General features: G+C 38.8%; 1 protein-coding gene and 1 non-coding gene across 2 annotated transcripts in view; both read right to left on the bottom strand.

The window, feature by feature from the left end:
* EGLN1 (egl-9 family hypoxia inducible factor 1) overlaps positions 1–23,168 on the bottom strand; it is a 57,855-nt gene that overhangs the window by 3,224 nt on the left and 31,463 nt on the right. Inside the window, exons 3-5 of the mRNA XM_038533909.1 lie at positions 6,176–6,295; positions 3,165–3,301; positions 475–542 (exon numbers count right to left, since the gene is read on the bottom strand). Of these exons, the coding sequence (XP_038389837.1) occupies positions 475–542; positions 3,165–3,301; positions 6,176–6,295 (325 nt within the window). The remainder of the gene's footprint in view (positions 1–474; positions 543–3,164; positions 3,302–6,175; positions 6,296–23,168) is intronic.
* LOC119871699 lies at positions 19,129–19,214 on the bottom strand. The gene has a single exon (XR_005358769.1). It is a non-coding gene; the product is annotated as a small nucleolar RNA SNORD35 (small nucleolar RNA).

The following is a 23,168-nucleotide window of genomic DNA, read 5'->3' as shown; positions in this document are numbered from 1 at the left end:
CTTCTTTGTTTTTTTTTTTTTTTTTTGATTCATCTTCTTTGTATTCATTTTCTTCACGTCCACATTCAACGTGGAAGACCTGGATATTCTTTAGCTCATGTACGTTTAAAAAGGAAAGGGTATTTATTGACTTCCTTCTAATGGGAGAATGACAGGAAGCCAGACGGGGGTTACCAAGAGTGGGACAGCTAGTGACTGCAAAGGGTAATCACAGAAAAAGTTGGCTCCTATTTGAATAATTTTCTCAGGTTTCTTGCCTCAAACTTTCCTCATCTTTGGACCATTTTGTTGGTTAAAGATAAAATGAAGATGGCTTGAGAGAAGTCCTCTTTTACAAAGGGAACTGAGGAATCTGACAAAAATAAGGAACGAGTCTTTGTGGAGGTACTCAAGACTGTGTCTGTGCTTACAGACAGCACCGTGTGACTGTGGGCACTCTCCTTGCGGTGTACCCTGGCCCCAAATAATGTTTACCTGTTAGATATTTTACTTTAGCTCGTGCTCTCTCATCTGCATCAAAATACCAAACAGTTATTGCGTACCTAAAAGAAAATTCAGAATAGGGTAAGAATGATCACACTGGAGAAAAAAAAAAAGTGGTATGCTCTTGCAATGGTCTATTAAAATGTGTAATGCCAAAATAAAGCTTTGACTGAATGGATAAACGAGCTCAAGGATAAACGAGCTCAGAAACAACCCACCTCTCCAGTAGCCTCGATGCTCAAGAGTACGGCGGAGAACCAGGAATAGCTAAAATAGTTGTTGCAAAGTTGTTGCAAAGTTTCTTAATACCTACTGAACCTACTTGATTATCTGTTTTGTGAGGCCACAGCAGGTCAGACACAGATGATAAGAGGGTAAAAGAATGGCCCTTACAGAAAAAGCACACTATCCATAATGCAAGTTCTTGAGAAGAAAAGAGAAGCAAAAGGGCTTGAAAGGGAGGGCTCACAGTTTCAGCAGCTTCTGAAGACATCACTGTTTTACAGCAAAGACTAATGGTGGATATTTATGATTTTATAACCTGAAGTCATCAAGAAAGTTAAGTGATGCTAAGAGTTCTTAGGGCTTTTATCAAAACAGTTACACTGGTTTTGACATTTAAAGTTTATTTAGCTAAACTTCATTCCTCTGAAAATTTCACTTATTTGGTACAGCTTGTTCCACAAATAAAAGAATCTCTAGTTTATTAAATACTGTGAAGCCCACAGTTACACCTCCTGGTACCAGTAATGGGGAAAGTGTACACATACCACAGTAAATAAAAACACACTATAAATGGTAATTCCTTAGCAGAATATGACAATTAGTTAAAGTCTCTTGCAGATTCTGGCCACTGTTCCCTGGGGCCAGGGTGGGGGGTGGTTTGGGGGAAAAAGCCACACTGAGTGAAGAGCCCGTCAATGTGACAGAACTGAATCATGTAATGTACCTGAAGGAAGGAGTCAGAGGTAGAGTAGAGTCAGAGTCTGGGACTCTGGAGAAATAGGAAAGAGAGGCCCTCAGATCACTTAGTTGCCAAGTGACAATGCTGAGGTCAGAGTCTAGCCTCACTTCCAGACTCTGCTCCTTCCAGAGCTCCAGCACACCCTGCTTACCATAGAGCCTCTTCTATTTTCCCAGGTGGCCTTGGGAATGGGAAAAGTGCACAGATATTTAATTTTCTCTCCTTGGCCATTCCCTAAACTTTCAGTTACTTAATAATTAGTCTTGAACTTGAACAATCTTGACCTTTCACTCATGGCTTCCCCACCACTGTCCTACCACTCCTTGCTTCTGGTCATTCTGAGCCTTCTCTTCACTGTGACACCTGGCTCATCTATTCCATCTATTTCAATTCAGACCACTTTCTCCCTCCTCCAAGTCCTGTAGCATCTATCCTTCACAACTATTTGGCATTTACTACCTAAAAATGTTTGTCATTTATTTAGAAATGATACAAGCATGCCATACTCAAGATTTCATTAAAGGGAAGGTTTATGAAGCAGTTTCTAGGTCAGAAACGCTTTTAAAGAAGCAGTAGTGGCAGAAATGGGTACTGGGATGCCAGGAGGAGAGATGGGGGTTTGGGGATAGCACATCATGTGACGGGGACAGGATTCCCTCCCTGGTTTCCAATTATGGATTCTTAGGATCTCTAGCCACAAGCAACTCCGCTTGCTACTCACTATGTGAATTAGGGTTAAAGGCAACACAGTTCAGAAAGAAGCAAGTAAGAAGGGGCACCTGGCTGGCTCAGTCAGTAGAGCATGCGACTCTTAACCTTGGGGGTCCTGAGTTTGAGCCCCATCTTGCGTATTTAAAAAAAAGGAAAGAAAGCAAGCAAGCAAGCAAGCAAGCAAAAGGAGAAGTGACTATAAAGTCTTTGGAATTTGAACCTCATCTCGGGGCTGGCCTGTGCCTATCACCACCAGAAAAAGCAAGCTCTTCTCCTGGTGTATCTATGGCTAGGCCTCTTCTCAACCAGACCTAACTACTGTAGGCCAGTAACTCACTATCATAATATTCACAGTCCTTTCTATAATGAAAAAGGGTATTTGCAAAATAGTGCTATTTTTCTACAAACATTTATAACAATGTCTGCAACATCTTCTATTTTAAGAGTCTTAATATTTCAATGTAGAAAGTGTCCAAAAGAGTAATAATAAGGCTCATATATTATTAAAGCTAATGGGTTAGTTTTTGAACATTAACTCCCACACATGGCAACCTCTCTTTTTCCTCTTCATTTCTACTTTCCGGGTGCCTCTTATTTTTTTGTTTTGTATAATTTTTCTACATTATCCCTCTCCCTCTTTTTCCTCCCTTTTCTTTCTCTATCAAATCTATCTGTCCCCCATTTGAGTCTCTCACAGAATCACAGAATGGATTATACATGGAGATGCACAGAATAATGAGATAGGGCTGGGGAAAGGAGAAGGCCTATCCTTCCATTTCTTACCCCAAATGGAAGTGGTTACACAAAGTCACAAACATTTAGTACCAACTGGGAACAAATCATAAATAAATACAACTATTCAACTTAAAACAGTTATGACTGAAGTGTTATGATAAAGGTAACTAAAAAACAGTAAGATACTCACTAGAAATGCTCAAGTATATCCTATCTATCCCCTCCTCTCCTACTATACTCTTTACCAATTTTTTCTTAAAAGGAATACTACCTTGTAGAATATGCTGGTTGTACTTCATGAGGGTTGCGACGGTCAGACCAGAAAAACAGCAGTCTATCAAATTTGGGTTCAATGTCAGCAAACTGGGCTTTGCCTTCTGGAAAAATTCGAAGTATACCTCCACTTACCTACAGAAAAGAGCCAAATATGTAAGTATAAGAGCAAAAACAATACACAATGAAATTTAGGGAGAAAAAAAAGACCATGTCAAAGTCAAAATTCGTAGTTGGAGTATTCATAGATATACCTCAATTAACAAGATATGAAGAGGAGTTGAGATTCCAAGTATATGCACTAATATGAGAAAAAATTCATTTCTTGTTTTGGGGATTTCTATAAATACTGATGAAACAGATGAGTATTATCTGAATTCAAAATGCTCCAAATAACACCTGGAAGTTTTAAAAAACTAGTACACATTTCTTATCTAGGTATGCTTATGATGTGCTTAATTAGCCTACTCTTTAAAAATGTGTCCATTTCAAATCACCCTGACTAAATTACTATAAATGGTGAGGTATGTCAAACGGTTTATTGTATTTTAAGCTTCAATAGTAATAAGACAATCACAAGTTTAATGCCTCTTATTTAAAGAATTCAACTCTATCAGTAGAAAGTGTCATCACTTATCATCACCACCATCATCACTGTGGTCATTATTATTAGAGATCGTACCTCTCCCTTTCCAGACTGGGCCTGACATTAATGGCTACCTGTTTATACAACTGGATTCCATTCAGAAAGGATACTTATATTTACCCAAATACACATCCATCTCTATTCAGGATTAGATGGACTCTTTACCCTTGAAGAACTAAACTCCTAAGCAGGTAGATGCTTAAATTGAAGGAACTTCAATATTTAATCAAGACATCATGGAGGTTGAACCTAGAATCTGTAGTTAGATATGCTGTTTATCAGGCTCATCCTTAAGTTAAATTCAAGCTACTTGTACCCTTGCCCACCTTCCTCAGGTCTGTTCAGATTGATTCCCACGGCAATCATGCAAACATCTAAAGAATCTCTAGACTGTGACCAAGAACGCATTCTTTTCTTCCCCCTGACCTCTGACTGGAGTCACTAGGAATATCACAAGTGATCTGCTGAAAATATTTAACAGAGATAATTGAAGCTTCCAATCTTCCTCTGGGAAACCTTCCATGACCCCTGAATTAGGTAGTCTTCCATGTGGTCCCATAGCAACCTGCCCTACACTGGCCATAAGCAATTGTCATTGTTAATCTACTGATCTGTACTCTCCTTTAGATCCCAGGCTCTATGAAGGCTACTTCTATTTCTGCTCTATCTCTAGCATCCAAGACGACGTCTGGCACACTGTACATGTTCAGTATAATCTTGCAAAGAAATTTTCAGGGCTACATACAAAAATACTAAGGACTTTTTTCTGCTTATGCACTAATTCAAAAACTATATATTAATAATCTTGGTTAGGTCCTAACAAAATTAAAAGATCAGCCTAGAAAGAAACTAATAATAATATAAAGAAGTTAGGAATTACTCAAATATATTTCTAGCTTTCAAGATTGGGAAAAAATAAATGTCTAAGTTTTTTTTTTAATATTTATTTATTTATGATAGTCACAGATAGAGAGAGAGAGAGAGAGGCAGAGACATAGGCAGAGGGAGAAGCAGGCTCCATGCACCGGGAGCCCGACGTGGGATTCGATCCCGGGTCTCCAGGATCCCGCCCTGGGCCAAAGGCAGGCGCTAAACCACTGCGCCACCCAGGGATCCCTAAATGTCTAAGTTTTAACTCAAGTTACACCAATTTGTTTTGTGCACTGGGCTCAAGGTGAATGACCAAATTTATGTGTCTATTTTAAACTTTGAAAGCTGTAACAGAAAACCATGCTTGTTGACAGAATGCTTTGAAATTTATTTAACCTACTTAGCGGTAAAACTTACCTCTCTTTTTAACTCTGATAGAATCTTTAAATCAATATGACACAGAAAGACTACTGGAGCACTGGGAGCATATTCTAAGTTTTAAGTATGATTTAGGACTAGGTTTTTACATATTTAAGACTTTGGGTTTTCATTTCGGTATATATGTTTGTGCTGGGGGAAGTGTTTTAAAGATTATTTGATTTTTAAGAATTGCCCTGGCTACACAGGTATGTTCACACTGTGAAAATCCAGTGGGCTATTTATTGCGTTCACTTTTCTATTTGAAGACTTCAATAAAAATAAATAAAGTTTTCTAAAAATCAACCAAAAATTAGTTTAGACAACCTCCAAAGCAATAAGAAAGTATGACATACTTTTGAGGTTACGATCACTTAAAATCAAGTGAAACTCAGGCTAATATTAAGGAAATAAACATTTAAAACAAGAGAAAATTAAACGTACTGTACACCCTAATTGGCTTTAAAGGATTTGTCAGTATTGATAAACTTCTAGTTTTTTCCATAATCAGGAAAAGAAGGAATCCTGCCTCCAATATTCAATTCAATAACCCAATGCCAGAGAAGATCTCTACCAAAAGAAATAAGTAGAAAATAATCCACAATAATTATTTACATATAATCTCTCTCAAAAGCCATTATGAAACAATTATTCTCAAAGTGTTTTTTATAAAAGCTACTAAAAGTTATATATTTCAACAAAATACATTTTGTTAATAGTTAAATTCTGGGGGGCACCTGGCTGGCTCAGTCGGTGGAGCATGTGATTTTTGATCTCGGAGTCGTGAGTTCGAGCCCCACGTTGAGTGCAGAGTTTACTTAAAAAACAAAACAAAACAACAACAACAACAAACAAAAAAAAGTTAAATTTTGGAAGCATGCCTCAGAATCTGAAAATAAGGGAATCCACTTATTAAAACACATTATGTTCTACTTTACAAAGATCCACTTCTAATACTCAAAACTGAAACAAACATAAGTTTTAACTATTCCATGTGTTAAAGACAGTCTCCCTAAGAGGAGTATGAGTCTTAGTAGCTGTGGGAAAATAAATAAATGGTCAATTAAGTTGCATACCTTGGCATCCCAGTCTTTATTAAGATAATATATACATGTCACACATCTTCCATCTCCGTTTGGATTATCAACATGACGTACATAACCCGTTCCATTGCCTGGATAACAAGCAACCATGGCCTGTAATAATAATGATGATAATTGTAAAAGTCTATACACATTATGAATAAAAAGGCAAGACAACTTATAAAAGAAATCTGATTTTTGGTTACTCTCACACTTAAATTCTTCTAAATAAGAATCATATTTTGTAGATAAGAAGAGGCAAATATATTCTATGTTGGCACTTATAAAGAATACAAGGGCAGGTTGGTAAATAATCCAAGGCCTGGTGATATCTGCTTCACAGAGAAGGGAAGAACCCACATGGAAGATTTGGAGGTCAGAAGGATTGTAGGACCCACTTTCAGGATCTTTATTCATACTGATCATCAAGATCAAGTGAATTTTGTTCTGAGGATAGAAGGAGACTTCTATCCTCCCTGAGCTTACTGCAGAACACCTACAGTATTGTCAATCAAATACCTGATCTGGCACTGTCTCTGAATTTAGAAGGCCAACTCCAAACATTACATTTAATGTCCATGATTTAAAAAAAAAAAAGAAAAGAAAAAAAAAGAAAAGAAAAAGAAAAGAAGGCTAAGTGACAAATTAGCATGTGACTAATTCTTCAAACCAGAAAGAAAGTCATTTTTTGCTCAGATTATAACAAGATATAGTTCAGAAGATTGCTGGGTATTAAGCATGAAGGTGGAAAAGACATCCAAAATAAAAAGCACCAAAAGAACTCACATGCTCTAGGACTGTAGTACATAATAATCAACTGAAATTAGAAAGAGTGATTTAAAAGGCAAAAAACCTCAGAATTATGAAGAAAACAAAAAAGATGGTCAAGGTTACCACTTATTCCTGAAATCTTTTATTTCTCCAATTTTTTCATGTATTGTAGTCAGCCGATCAGTATTAATGTCTAGCAAGCACTTTAAACTTTAATGCTCAGTAAAAAAAAGACATTTTCATAGACACCCTGGACCTACTGCTCTTTCAGAAGCAGAATTTTTGGTGAGTATTTATGTCTCTATTTTTCCTGATTCCAGATAGAATTAAATGCTTTCTCTTGGGACTTGAAGTTGTAATAACAGGCAGAACAGCATAGGTTTAGTGGATTTAATAATGCTCGACAAAAGATAAACCCAAACAACTTCCCTGTCACTAGCTGCTAAGGAAAGGCACATGTAACAGATCTGGAATAGGAAGTATAAGAAAGTACCAATTTAACAGTGTTAATAAGCCCATCTGTTAATAAAGACAATTATGGCAAATTACATGACACATTCTTACCCATGGAAAAGAATGAAAACAAAACCAAACAAAACGAAAAACCCAACCTGAACTCTTCCCTAAAGTAGTCTCATCTCAAAAAAGTTCACTCAGGCCTCTCCAGCTGTCTGGTGACTTGAACATCTCTTATGCAAAGAACAAAGGGGAAAACTTTTCTTTGTTCATCGACCCCACCCCACTCCACCACCCCACCCCATCCATCCTATAGCAAACACCTCCTGAGCACCAACTATGTGTCTGAAAGGCCTTGGTGGGGGGAAAAAGGGGCAGTAACTACAATGACGAATAAAACAGTCCCTTGCTTTCATTTGTTATGGAGCCTAATGTGGTGAAATAAATAACCAATAAAGAAACATGTATAATATACAGTTAGGTGGTTATTTTCTCATAAAATTGAAGAGGATGCCAAGAAGATGATTTCTAGAATAGTGATCAAGATGTGAGTAGAGACTTCAATGAAGGGAGTGGCAAGTTGTGCAAATATCTGTGGGGTCAGCATTCCTGGCTGAGGGAAAAATAAGAACAAAGGCAGAAGTGGCTGCACCCAGTGGAAAACCATCACAGGCCAGCTGGACTGGAATGTGCCAGGGCAAACCATGGCGGTTCAGCAAGCCATGGTGAAGGCTCTGGATACTATTCTAAAAGTGACAGGAAGCCAATGGAGATATATCTGATCAATGCTTTAAGGTCAGTTTCAATTCTGTATGAATAAAAACTAACAAGTATGTAACCTCAGTACCACCCACTACCTAGGATTTATTGGATGTTGTATATTTGCCACATACTCTTCTAAGTAATTTATGTATACTAACTCATCTGACACAACTGTATGAGGAAAATAGTATCATCATTCTCATCTTCATTTAACTATTAAGGAAACAAGGCCCCGGGGGCGTGTGGGTGGCTCAGTGGGTTAAGCATCTGCCTTTAGTTCAGGTCATGATCTCAGGGTCCTGGGATCAAGCCCCGTATTGGGCTCCCTGTTCAGTGGGGAGTCTGCTTCTCCCTCTGCCCCGCCCCTACTGCTCATGTTCTCTCTCAAATAACTAAATTAAATCTTTAAAAAAAGGGAAACTGAGGCTCAGAAAGGCTAATTAACGTTCTCAATGTCTGTGACAGTAGGGCCAGGTATAAATGCAGGCAATGTGGTTTCAGAATCTACGCAATTAGCTGCTATGTGAGACTGAACAGAAAGAAGGTGGCTAACTGGCTACTGCAGTTTCTAGGAGAGAAACAAAAGGAGGCCGCCCAGGGTGGCAAAGTAGGGTAATTCTGAAGGCAGAAAACCAAGTGATTTGCTAATGGACTGGAAGTGGAGAGTAAGAATAAGAATAGTAAAGGATGGCTTTTTCTCCCTATGTAATGGAGTAAATGGGGTTAACATTTTCCAAAAATGGGAATACAACATGAAGGAATAGTTTTAATAACATGCATTGTGGAAGAAAAAGAGTTTCTCGGCAATGGTCGTGATGAGCAGACACCGCAGAACAGAACAGAGTCACAGACATGAAGATTATGTCTCAGTATGGGATCTGTGCCAGTCTCTTCTGAGCCACCTTCCTTGGCGCACTGGGTTATGAGGAGGTACTCGGAGTTGGTGACTGGTGGAGGGCTGTGGTGAATTGAGAAGAGACCAAACAAAACAAGTAGATTCTGCCCCAACCGTCAACTAGTGGCAGCACTTCTCTGCAGGCTGGTACATAACTGAGAAGAAAGCAAGATGGAGTTAAGAGTCCCAGAACACAGGCAGATAAGCCCCTCCACCCGAACAATTAGAGGCTATAGGAGAAGGACAGAGCCTAAGCACACCCAGAAAAAAGCAGACTGTAACAGAAAATCTGAGACCCAGGGGCCACATCCTAGAGGTTCTGGGGAAAGAAAAACCCTGTAGGAAACCTGCAAAGGCTTGGAAGGGTCACGAGTTTATTCAAATAACTAAATGGCCTAATGACACAGTGACACTGCATTTAGGAACTGATGTTTGTACTGAGGGTCCTCTCCATTTGAACTATAGAAAACATAAAAAGGGATTTCTCTGGGTATGGGCTTTAAGGAGGGCACTTGTTATGAGGAGCACAGGGTGATGTATGGAAGTGCTGAATATCACTATATCTGAAACTAAGGTAACCCTGTATGTTAACTAATAAATTAAAATAAAAACTTTAAAGAAAAGTGTAGTCTCATGAAATCTGGCAGCTACTAAGTTTACAACCAGTATTCATATTTAGCTATGATCTGCATCATCAAAATTTAGAGTTCCTTAAATGTAACACAGCTTTTCCAGTTTTGAAATAATATTCTTGCTCTATTTCTTAATTGGTAATTATGTTTTCCTGATGCATTTTATATACATTTGTGTAAAGAAGACTCTGATGTTGCTGTTCCTGTTTTGTTTGCTTTTAGTATGCAACTAGCATACTATTATTCATACGTTTATTAAATTCACTTTATCTTCTAATAATTTCTTGGTAAAGCAACTACTAACCACTCATGCTTTACTCATGAAGTGCTGCTTGAGCACCTTATTAGTCTAGATGTCACTGGCAGCTTTAAAAATTATTTATGCATTAACAGGAATTTAAATAAAAACTTAAAAAAAGAGAATGGAAAAAAAGTATTCATGGCATTCCTACCATATCACAGTACAACAAAGGCTGCTATAGTAGCTATCTGAAAGGACTTAAGTGGAAAGAAAAAAGCAAGCACACACAAAACAAATAATGAACTGAGTAGCATAAATGATAAACAAAAAGGATTCTGAGAAAAGGAAGTATTCATGTAGGATAAAATAAAATAAGGGAACGAGGCTTTGAGCTACATATAAGACCTAAGCTTATCTTGGAAGGACAGATGTGATTTGAAAAAGTGAAGTTAAGAAAAACCAAGTGTCTGAAGTTTACAAATACAGCGAACATTTAAGTGACAGTACAGTAGCTTTTAAGAAGTTCATTTCTTTATTCTAGGATTTACATGGAAGATATTATAAAGTACACTGCTTTGGTCTGAATGTGGGGCCCCCAGATTCATATGTTGAGATTCTAATCCATAAAGATGATGGCAACAGGAAGGGCCTTTGGGAGGTGCTTAGGTAATGAGGGTGAAGCCTTCAGGAATAGGATTAGTGTCTTAGAAGAGAGGCCTGGAGGGATCCCAGTCTCTTCTAACCATGTGAAGACACAGTGGGAAGTCATTAGCCATGAATCAGAAAGAAGCCCCTCACTAGAAGGGGACTGGCATGGTTGCCTTGATCTTGGACTTTTCAGCCTCCAGGACTGTGAACAAATAAATTTCTGTGGTTTATAAACTACCCAATCTGTTTTTTTTTGTGTGTTTTAATAGAAGCCCAAATGGACTAAATTACATCTATAAAAGACAAAACTGTTGCAACAGATTTATGTTAGATGTACCAGTTCTAAGGATAAGGAAATGCATGATAAAAGTCTATCAAGCAAAATTAAAATGAGATATATTAGAGATTGAAGTGATACTCCCTGGCTGTCCTGTCCTTTCCCAAGAGAAGCAGGCCCAGACATGATTCTGTATTCCTATAAGGTTTGGGGTAGAGGACAGCCCAGAATCTAGGCATTTGCCTGGAAAAGAAACAATGCAATTGCTCCTTCATAATTCTGAGGTATGTTCCTAATCTGCCATCTCTTTGAGATGCCAGCTTTAAATATTTCAATTTCCCACTGGGAAAAGCATATTTAAACATAAGCAAAACAATAAAATAGTATTTTTTCCTTTTTGATATGAAAATATACATGATTGAGGATGTTCTTAAGATAAGAAACACCATAAATTTGTTTTTCACTCTGAGAATAAAAGGAAGGAAGAGGTTTGTGATACCTCTTTGGAATCTGAAGACATTTCTGGCATTGGAAGACATGTATTCAGTATGAAGTTGAACCAGGAAACTTTAAAAAAAAATTTTTCCTTTTGAACAGAATTATTTTAAAACATTGATTCAAAGCTAAGAGAACTAAAATTTTATGGGCTATCAAAGTACTATTTTCCTTGAATGAGGGGAAATGGTTTACTATCTGAAAATTTATCCTATTAAAATGTACTGCCTAGGGGCGCCTGGGTGGCTCAGTTAAGGGTCCGACTCTTAATCTCAGGCTCAGGTCTTGATCTCACAGTCCTGAGTTTGAGCTCTCACATTGTACTCCACGCTGGGCATGGAGCCTACTCAAAAAAAAAAAAAAAGTACAACCTAAGAATACATAGCATTGGCCCTTTTTGATGGTGACTGTGAACATTTAGTAAGAATTTACTGCAAGCCATGCACAGATTATTTCATTTAGACTTCACAACAAATTCAGCAGGTAGGTACAATTAATCTCTCCATTTTAGAGTTTAGAAAACTGAACTACGACGAGCATAAAAATCTTGCAAAGGTCACAGAGACTCTAAGTGGCAGACGTTGGATACAAACTGAAGTAGTCTGAAGAGAAAAAGTGCTCTGTCTGGACTCTTGTTCAATGTCTGGTTCCAGCAAGGTTTGTATTCAGATGACGGAGTTCAGATGAAATTGGGAACACAGGCTCCTATATGACTCCCCCAGCTGCTCTAATGCCATGGATGCATACATAATGCCCAATTCTTGAACATACAGATGTAGTACATATGGCGTTTTCCAACTCTATGGTACAGCTTTGACCATCCTAAAAGCACACCCACCCACCACCATATATCTGACTCAAATATGGGGAAAAATAGGTCATCAAAAGAGCTGAACTAAGAACATGTTGGTATTTACTGTAAGAATAACCTAATTTTAAACTGTAGTATTCAATTATGCCTGTTTAGGTAAATCTCATTTCAAAAAATATATATAATTAAAAACTTTATAAAAAGTCATGAGTTTTGTTCATTGCATTAATTAGCATGGGGTGGGTAATGGAGGAGGGCAATCTACATGCATTAAAAAATTTAAATCTCTTGACTTATTTGCTAATCTTTAATGTTGTAAATACACTCAGACTGTATGTTTTGGGAGGTACTTTTTTTCTAATCCACATTATGGCAAAAAATGAAACTCTCACTGAAAACCAGGCTTCAGCAATAGGAACAAGAACAGCTCCTCTTGGTTCAAGCCTCTAGTCCACACAGGGAGATAAAGACCCTCCGGAAGATCAGCACTGAGTGAGATGCATTAATTCCAAGTAGAAAGAGAAGAAAAGAAGGTCCTGAGAAAGTATCATGATAGATCATGGCAGAGTTTATGGAAGCAGCTATATCGGAACTAAGCTAAAAAGAAATATAAGTTGGAGAGAGTATTTCAAACAGAACAAATCATGTAAGGGAAGTTTTATTTATTTTTTTTAAAGATTTTATTTATTTATTCATGAGAGACGGAGAGAGAGACAGAGAGGCAGAGACACAGGCAGAGGGAGAAGCAGGCTCCATGCAGGGAGCCAGACGTGGAACTGGATCCTGGGTCTCCAGGATCACACCCCAGGCTGCAGGCGGCACTAAACCGCTGCGCCACGGGGGCTGCCCATGTAAGGGAATTTTTATTATTTTTTTTATTTTTATTTTTTTTAATTTATTTATTTTTGATAGTTACAGAGAGAGACAGAGAGAGAGAGAGAGAGAGAGAGAGAGAGAGAGAGAGGCAGAGACACAGGCAGAGGGAGAAGCAGGCTCCATGCACCAGGAGCCCGATGTGGGATTCGATCCCGGTTCTCCAGGATCACACCCTGGGCCAAAGGCAGGCGCCAAACCGCTGCGCCACCCAGGGATCCCTAAGGGAATTTTTAAACGCAAGAAAATACAGAACACATTTGGTGACGAGGAATATTCAAAATTGCTAAAGCACAGAGTTGACAAGGAGGAAGAAAACTGAAAAGGTGAGAGGGGTCAGACTGTGGACAAACCTGAGTGCCTTCTTACTCTACCATTAAACAAAAGCCAGCATTTTGGGGCGAGGGAGCAACACGATCAGCACTGTGCATCAGACACACAACAAGTAGAATGTAAGATGATCTGGGAACGGGGACAGAAAAAGACCAGTCAGAAGGCAACCACTGTAGACAAAGAAAGGAAGCAGTCTGATGTAGCGGAGGTGCTTTGGGAAGGGTGGGGAACAGGGAGCAGGGGCTGAGGGGAACAGGGAGAGGTCATGACCATGAGGAAAAGGAGAGGACTCGGTAAGTGCTTCACAGACAGAACGGAGGATGAGGCTGAACCAAAGATGGTTCACAGGAGTTTGTGTCCAGCCGAGGCTAGGCCATTAATGGAAGTGGGGAGCATGGGCTTGGGAGAGGCCAGTGTTTTTTGGAACACTGAGTGTGCCACGCTGGTGGGCCCTCCCGGTGGAGATGTTCAAAAGGCAATTGGAAATAAGAGTCTGGAACTCTAAAAAGAGGTCATGGCTGGAGATGCAGACTTATGAGCCACCCTCATATGGGAAAGCTGAAGCCATATGGCTGCCAGAGATTGTCAAGAAGAGAACAGGGGACAGAGTCTCATGGAATAAACTCATTCAGAATAAAAATTCATTTAACTTTGCTTTCCTGATCATAGCAAAAAACCACTGAATAACCAGGCAAAAGCTAACTGTAAATGATTTAGGACTCATTTTTTACTAATTATTTGTAGATGAATTGTAAATGATAAATACATACTACAAAACAGGACTTATAATAAGGGCATTTAGATTGTTTCCGTAAAATGTTTTAAGAAGCTTCTTGCCATTATAAACAAAACTGTGATTGAAAACAGTTCTGGAGGGACGCCTGGGTTGCTCAGTGGTTGGGCATCTGCCTTCGGCTCGGGGTGTGATCCCAGACACACCGCATCGGGCTCCTTGCTTGGAGCCTGCTTCTCCCTCTGCCTGGGTCTCTGCTTCTCTCTCTTTGTGTTTCTCATAAATAAATAAATAAAATCTTTAAAGAAAAAAAAAAACCCGAAACAGTTTTGGAGCCCTGTTACTGTAAATGTCCTTGATACCTTTCTAAAAATTAAATTCCTAGAAGTGAATTATAAGGCTTTAAAATTCTTTTATTGCCACAATGTTCTCCTGAATGGTTCTACTAGTTTAAACTCCCACCAGTCTGTAGGAGTACACATATCCTCCCACTCATTTGCCAATTCTGGCTACTGAATTTTATTCTTTTAAAAACTCAATTTGATAGGTAAAAACTTATATTAATATTTTAATTTTATCTCAACTTGTGAAAGCAAACATTTTTCATATTTTTATTGGCCATTTAATTCCTGTTAACTGCTTACTCATATCCTTTATTCACTTCATTCTTTCTCTGTCGATTTTTTAAGAGCTTTTTAAGCTACTAGCTTTCTGTCATGTGACATGACAACAATTTCAACACTTTTACTATGCTCCTACAGAATATTTTAATACAAAATAGTTATTATTTGTGCAGGAAGGCAGAGTATAACCATATTAATTATTAATATAAACTGAAGTTTTAAGAAGTCCAAGAGACTTTCTGACTATATTCATAGGAATGTGAAAAATGCAGAGAAAAAAAAGCAAAGATAATAAATAGCATTGTTCCAAATTACTCCCCAAGTGGCTCAGGAATGATGGACTGCTTAACACCACACACACACACTACTTTCCTTACTCGGCCCTCATTCTAGTCCAAGAAAAAGAACTTCCATATACATTTAAAAATCAACTTGCTTTTAAAGACAATGCTCCCAATAGGCAGTGTGATCTAGATTCATATAATGATGCCTTATGAACTCTCTGTTTCCCTTTTAGGAATTGTAAAGTTATACTTTATAAATTAGGAAGCCATCTGATGAAGCAGTTTCTATTTGAGCTGTCTAGCCCTGCTGTCAGAAAAGAGACCTATAATTTGCTAACCTTGGCTCCAATCTCACAAACTATGCACAACTCTTCCCCGGGCTCCTAAGCAGGGCTCTGTATTTATGCCACTCACCCACAACCGCCCCTCTCACCCCCACCAACCACAAAATTGAGGAGGAGGACAGAGCAACCTCTTTCCCGTGAGGAGGTTGGATCCCAGGCAAGACTCAGCTTGATCCCCACCCAGGGAGTGGCATGATTTTATTTGAGCCCATGCAAGATGTCACTGGTAAGACACATACTCAGACAGCTATGGTAAAGCTGTTATGTCATTAATATAACTCCCTGGCGGAGTACACAACTTAGTATTAAAAGAAAAAAATAAAAACAGAACAAAATACTCAGCTGTTTAACATTACAAACATCTGCTTCAGCATTTCCCTAGACCTACTGAGCAGGTACTGCATTCTGCATGGGACTACAGGGATGAAAAGTTCAACACCTGTTTCAACACCAGACTCTAGAGGAGAGGTGTGATTTTAAAATGTTATTTACATCATTTCAGCATAGAGTGTAATGCATATTTATTTAATGGACTGGAGGGCATGGATTAGAAGTTCCTGATATTCCTCCTGGAGCAGGGAGTTAACATTTGCAAAACCACTACTGGATATACCAATCACTGGTTCATGTTGAAGTTGCTAACAAAAAAATCTCACTCCAGGGGCGTCTGGGTGGCTCAGATGATTAAGCATTTGCTCAGATCATGATCCCGGGGTCCTGGGATTAAGCCCCACGTTGGGCTCCCTGCTCAGGGAGCCTGCTTCTCCTTCTCCCTCTGACCCTTCCCCCTGCTCATGCTCTCTCTCAAATGAATTTTAAAAATCTTTTTTAAAAACCCACCTCACTTCAGTAGGATAAGTCAAATTCTCATCTCTCCTCAAATCCAGAGGATATGGTAATTAGGATAATAGATATCAGAAATGACTACAGCAGTAGAAAAGAGTGGAGTTCAGGATACATGGTTTGGCTATAGTACCATAAAGGGGACCACTGCTCTTACATGAGCACATACATATGAATCTAATGAACTCTGTGGTGTATATTCTTTGGAATTGTACCCAGGGCTCAGGGTTCCTGCTGGTTCTGTGATTAGTTCCATATAAGGGAATTTTGTTGTCTGATCCCAAGTAGGTTAAACTGAATCCTACACCCAGATTAGCACTTCTACCTAGAATAAAACTTTCATAAAAGGTATCGGTCAGAGTTCCTAGAAGAATGGAGAGGAGGGACTTTATTTAGTTTAGAAAACAGTTTGTAAGACTATTTTTTGCACTTGCTGGCTAATAAATTTTTGTATGTGTGGCAGAGTTCAGTCTGAATTTTGCTTTCATAGTAATGTACCTTTTAAAAGTTATGTTTTAGGGGAGTAGATCTATGGTGTTCACTTATCTGTAGCTTGCAAACATGAGCAGTATCTCTCAAAAAGAACTTAATACCCACACAACTGAACTGGCTCAAGTTGCATCACAACAGGGAAAAGTCATGCGAAAACAACCAGGACAGTGTAATAAACACGACACAAGGTACCTAGATAGCAAAGATGATTAATGCTCTCATGGAATGGGGTATAGAAGATTCTGCAGACAAAGTGACATATGAGCACAATTTTGAAGGATAAAAATACCAGGTGTCCAGAGTAGGGAGAGAGTCCAAGTAGAGGGAACACCCTAAGAGGAATGCAAATGTGAGAAGTGTTGAAGGATGAAGTGCACAATGAAGAGCATCAGAAGATGTGGCAGGAAGGCTCCTACTGACTTTCAAAGGAGCTTTGTCTTACAAGCCAGTGTAGCCATGTGTGTTCAGTAAGAATCACTTGGTGGACTTCTGAAAGTATGATGCCCAATGCCTCCACTTAAAATAATGATTTAGTAGGTATAGAATGAGACCTGGGATCTTGGAATTTTAAACAAGCACTCCAAAGGGTCAAACTTCGAATAATGATAGCAAAATAATCCAATTTCAGTCTGAGTACGGGGGGGGAGATGTGGGAGATCAGGGGTTCAGTTCTAAACATGTTTAGTTAGGGTATGCGTAAGGTACAGTTACAGGAAGACAATCCCTGCTCTAAAAGAACTTATATTCCAGTGGAACAGAAAGGAAAACTAATCATTTTAACACAACCAACAACTAAAATGATGCCTGTCAAAGGGGCACCTGTGTGGCTCAGTTGGTTAAGTTTCTAATCTTTGGCTCAGGTCATGATCTCAGAGTTCTGGGATCAAGCCCTGTGTCAGGGTCCCTGCTCAGCAGAGAGTCTGCTTCTCCCTCTCCTTCCCTATCCAGCTTGTGTTCTCTGCTCTCTCTCAAACAAATAAATCTTAAAAAAATAAATGACCAGGTCAGGCACTGAATATTATTACACTGCAGGGGCAGTTGGGGTCAGAGAAAGCTTCTTGAAAAATGGGTCTTGAAAGAAGACTGTGAATTAGCCAGGCAAAAGAGAGAGAGGAGAATGTTCCAGGAAAAGAAAAAAGTCACAAAGACAACAGACAGCACGGTGTGTGTGCATGTGCATGTCCTGCATGTAAATTGCAAGCAAGGGGGAGCCCAAAGCACCAGGCCAGTGGTGTGACAGATGAGGCAGGATGTATCCAAGGCCACGCCCTGGAAGGTTAGTGTGCTCCTTGATAGTTAACTTGCACTTCATCTTACAGGTTAACAGGGAGCCACTGAAGAGTTCTCAGCAGGGAAGTGATATTATCAACTCTAGGTTTTCATTTACTTGAGCAGGTGACTTGCGAGGCACATTTCTGAAGCACAGCTATGAAGTAATGAGTCTGCTTTTCTTACTGGAGCTGGTAAACCACAGCTATTTCCTTTTGTGGGTTATTCTCTACAGGAATGCTTGTGTTTTGTTCTTGATTTGATATTCTTGATGCAGAATTAATGCAATAACAAAAAGCTGTTTTTTAAAAAATTTCCCCAAATGAATGCAACTCATATGAAGTACTTAAAAGTGTCAAGATAGCCCCAGGCTTACTGCTTGGACAGATATTCAATAATTGCTAAAATGCTCTTTTTGGTTTAAGACTTAAATGCATAGACTCAGGACTCCTTAGCTGAAAAGACTGGTCATAAAAACATACAAATCAGACTCTTAAGAAATCAGTAACTCCAATAATGAGCCGACTTTTTCAATAATAATAGCAATAGCACAACCCCCTTTGTAGGCAGAAAAGCAAACTCTTCTAGAAAGCATTTGTGGTGTGAATGACAGAGATTCAAGTCACATGCAGCCTTTGCAAATTTATTTTACAGAGCTTCCATATGATGCATCTCATATTCATCTCATTCCTGCAACGACTCCATGAGTTCTGTGGGAAAGTCGAGGTCTCCATTTTACTAATAAATCTATCTGGGCCTTGTTGGCAGTGCTGAAGCGCTTCTTCTGCCAGCCATATTTTTGCACAGGAGTGTAATCACTGCAAGGACCAGATCTGGTCCCAGAAAATAATGATGGCCCCGTTTCAAATAACACTAACCTCTACTCTGCTTTTATCACTTTGAAGGAGTTTAATGTTCTTTGCTTTCTGCATCATTCTTAGAAAAGTTGCTGGATTACTTATAAATAACCATACCCAGACACCCTTGTAATATTTCTCTTCTGGGTTTCTTCCATCAATTTTGGACTCCTATGAGGCAGATCTTATTAATCTGTGCTAAATACAAGTGCTCAAATCTCTGTTGAGTAAATCAATTAATGATGAAGGGTAGAGAGAAAGGGGAGAATAACTTCAACAACTTTAATACGATTTATTGATTATTTTTTCTTCTGGCATCAGCTGTGCCAAGTGGCTTTCTCAGCAGTGCCCAGGGTGAGCACCTGAAGACCACTGTGAGAAGACATCATCTATACTTTAAAACCGAATACAAGTTGAGTTTTATCATCTTATGCTAAAAGTTGACAGAGGTATTTACCAGGTTATGAGTAATAAATCAGAAGTTCAACAACCATCCATTTGCACAGGAAACAACCATCCGTTTGCACAGGATGACACACATATATTATATACACTATGTATATGTGTGTGTGTGCATGCACGTGTACATAAAGAAGGATAGTTATTAAATTATGCCAAAAGACCGATTTTCATTCAGTACCATATAGCTTTATTCTGGGTGTAGGCACAGCTTATTTTTAAGAATGTTCAAGTAGGAGAATGCTTGGCTGGCTCAGTGAGAGAAACACAGGACTCTTGATCTTGGGGTCATAAGTTCGAGCCGCATGTGGGGTATAGAGATTACTCAAATTAATTTTTAAAAAACACCAAAAATCTTAAAAAAAAAAAAAAAAAAAAAAAAAAAAAGGATGTTCAAGTAGGGGTGGCCTGGCTGGCTGGCTTAGTCCATAGAGCATTCTACTCTTAATCTCAGGATTGTGAGTTCAAGCCCCACGTTGTGTGTAGTGGCTACTTGAAAAAAAGAATATTCAAATGTACCTAGTGAGTGGTTTAGGAAAAGAATTCAAATAGAATATGAGATTTCCATAACAACCATTAAGAAGTGAAGTTCTCTAAGCCTTTATATCTAGTAATTTTCAGGTATATTGACAATAACTAGCAACCTCCAGTATTTCTCTCAAACCCTTGTTCCCAGCCTTGTTCTGATGCCACCAGAACAATCATCTATGCTACCCTGCTTTTTAGAGCCACCTGCTTCTTTGATCCATAGTTTTCTGCTGGCCCAGGCTCAGTCTTTATGTCACAATGTTTACTGAATCCTACTGATGACTGATTTCTACCCTGCTCCTCTGATCAACATTATATGTCAGTCTACTGTACCTGAAGTTCTATAGACTACGATCCAATATTATGTCCAAATGTGCTGTTGATACAAGAGGAAGTTTTGTTTTGGTTCTGGGTGGGGCCCAGTGACTCTAACCAAAGGGACCATAAGATAAAAACTGAGGACCCGTGCTCTAAGGATAGGAATTTGAAGAGAATGTTGCAAGAAGTCTTAAGGTGAAGTATTAAACGTGAGGCTCCGGGGCAGCCCAGGTGGCTCAGCGGTTTAGCGCCGCCTTCGGCCCAGGGCCTGATCCTGGAGACCCGAGACTGAGTCCCATGTCAGGCTCCCTGCATGGAGCCTGCTTCTCCCTCTGCCTGTGCCTCTGCCTTTCTCTCTCCCTCTCCCTGCCATCCCTGTGTCTCTCATGAATAAATAAATAAAATCTTTAAAAAAAAAGTGAGGCTTCCCTTTTGCATAAAATTTGAGACAATTTTTAATAAATTAATTATGAAGAACCAACTTGGTTGATAAAATGGTGAGATGTGAGTTGAGTAAACTAATAGTTTGCTTCTCTTTGAATCTGCATCTAGGCCTCTGTCAACCTGGGAGGAGAGTCTATTGTCTTTAGTCTCTAACCAATTAATCTACATTTTTATCAATGATTTTGAATGAAAAAAAAAAAAAAAGGGATTTCTCAGTATAACTTTTCTGAATAGGGAAAGTTTAGATAAGTGCACTTTACAGGAAAACCACCACCAATGGCTGAGGTATTACTATGTGTCAGTCACTGCATGAGGAACTTTATATTAGTTCTTTCATTTAATTCTCAGAATCCCTGTGAGATAAGTATTATGCTCATCATGTGGAGTAAACTATACAAAGGGATAAGACGATTTGGCAGAACAGATATCCTAAAAACAAAACAAAAAATCCAGGAGTTCTGGTTGACCATAAATTTAAACTAGCCACTATGTTGCTAAAAAGCTATGGCTACCTTAAATAGTTCTACTAGATTCTATACTACTTAGGCCCTATTCATTTCTGGGGATACATTAGAGTATTTTTTTTTAAATGGCTAAAATCGTGAGGGCAGTGTCCAGTAAGGAACAGTGGCAGGATGTGAATAGGTTTAGCCTGGAGAAGACACATTCCCGGTGGACTGTAATCTCCGGAATACAGGGACTGAGTCAGATAAAAATAGCACCACATTTTACGTAGTGCTTTCCAGTTTGCAAAATGGCTTTTACCTTACACACAAAATAAAGGAAGCACACTGAGATTAAGAAGACTGGGACCTGAAGCCAGAGTGCCTGTACTCAAACTCCAATTTTGCCCCTTCCTGCCTGGGGTCACTCTGGACAAATTATTTAACTTTTCTGTGCCTGACTTTGTCTGTAAAGTGAAAATAACAACTGTATACCTGCATGGTAAATGAACTAGTACATAAAAAAGTGTTTAACAACACTGCCTGGTGCAAAGGCAGTGTTAATGTTGGACAGCTATGGGGTGCTGGATAAATCCCAAGCCTCCAGAGCTATGACCTCATTCTAAAAATTAGGATTATCACTATCTACTCATAAGACTAGGAGTTAAACAAGACAACAAAGGAAAGTGTTCTATAAATCTTAATTCTTTTTTTGTTTCATAAACACCTTCATCAGAATGCCTGGGTGGCTCAGTGGTTGAGTGTCTGTCTGCCTTTGGCTCTGCGCATGATCCTGGGTCTGGGGATCGAGTCCCACATCAGGCTCCCAGGGAGGAGCCTGCCTCTCCCTCTCTATGTCTCTCTCTCTCTCTCTCTCTCATAAATAAATAAATAAATAAATAAATAAATAAATAAATAAATAAATACACACCTTCATCATAATCTCTAAGAGAGCCTATTATGCTCCAGGCACTATGCTAAGTATAATTATCTCGTTTAATCCTCACCAACTATATAAAATGCCTACTTCTATGATCTTCACTTTTCAGACAAGGAAACAGGCCTAGAATGGTTAATTTATATGAGGCTGCAGAGCTAAGCTGTCAGCGAGATTGAGAACTCAGGTGTGCTAGACTCTGTAGCCCAGCTTAGAGCCTCCATATGTATATAGGCTTTTCACTTACACATCTCAGCAGCTAACAACATGCCTACTAGTAAAATGCCTCATATGTATAAGATGTTTGATAAATGTTTCCTTAATTAAATTAATGAATGTTAGCAGTCTTCAATTTGGTGCAACTGTTGTAAGGAAACAGGATATGTAGAAAAGCCTCCATTCCTGCTCCATGTGCCAGTACGTGGGGGGGTTGATCTTGGATCACATCATCTGAGCCCAGGTTTCTTTACTTCTAAGATAAGGAACCTGGACTATACAATCTTCCAATCTGGTTCAAAGACTACATGGTTCCATCTGGCAACACTTCTGATATAGCAAAGATTTAAAATAAAAATTCTAGAATTTCAAAACTGGAAGAGACCACAAAGGTCTGGCCCAAACCCTTTAGACAGGGGAATCCCAAAAGACAAAAATCTGGGTTTCCGAATCAATTTCCAAATCTACATTGCTTCTTCTGTAATGACACAGAGTAGACATTTTAAACTAGATTAAAAGAAATATATAAATGGTATCACAAAGTCCAAAAATAATGGGTACCAAAGTCAAATGGTATTTAGTAACTTTTATATTCTAAAATCTCTTTATTAGTCACTATAAAATATCAATGTTTATTGCTTAAAATAGCATTAAAGATTAAGATATTAAAACACTAAGATATTTATTATCTTTTAATTTTGTTAATACCCAATTCTAATAAATAACAAGGGTAGCCTCAGAATAAATTATTTGGTAATAAAAGACTTGCAGTAGCACAAATTAACTTAAAAAAAAGTTGTTTTTTTTTTTTTTTTTTTGAGAAAGAGTGCGAGTTGGGGGTAGGGTGGCCAGGAGGGGCACGGGGAAAGGAAGAGAATCTCAAGCCGACTTCCTGCTGAGCATGGAGCTCGAGGCAGGGATCAATCCCACACCCTTGAGATGATGAACTGAGCCTAAATCAAGAGTTGGATGCTTAAATGACTGAGCCATCTAGGCATCCTAG

This window comes from Canis lupus, chromosome 4, assembly GCF_011100685.1.
Source record: "Canis lupus familiaris isolate Mischka breed German Shepherd chromosome 4, alternate assembly UU_Cfam_GSD_1.0, whole genome shotgun sequence".
In the NCBI taxonomy this organism is placed as follows: Eukaryota; Metazoa; Chordata; class Mammalia; order Carnivora; family Canidae; genus Canis; species Canis lupus.
The sequence above is the reverse complement of the archived record's forward strand: the minus strand, read 5'-3'. Positions and strand labels throughout refer to the sequence as shown.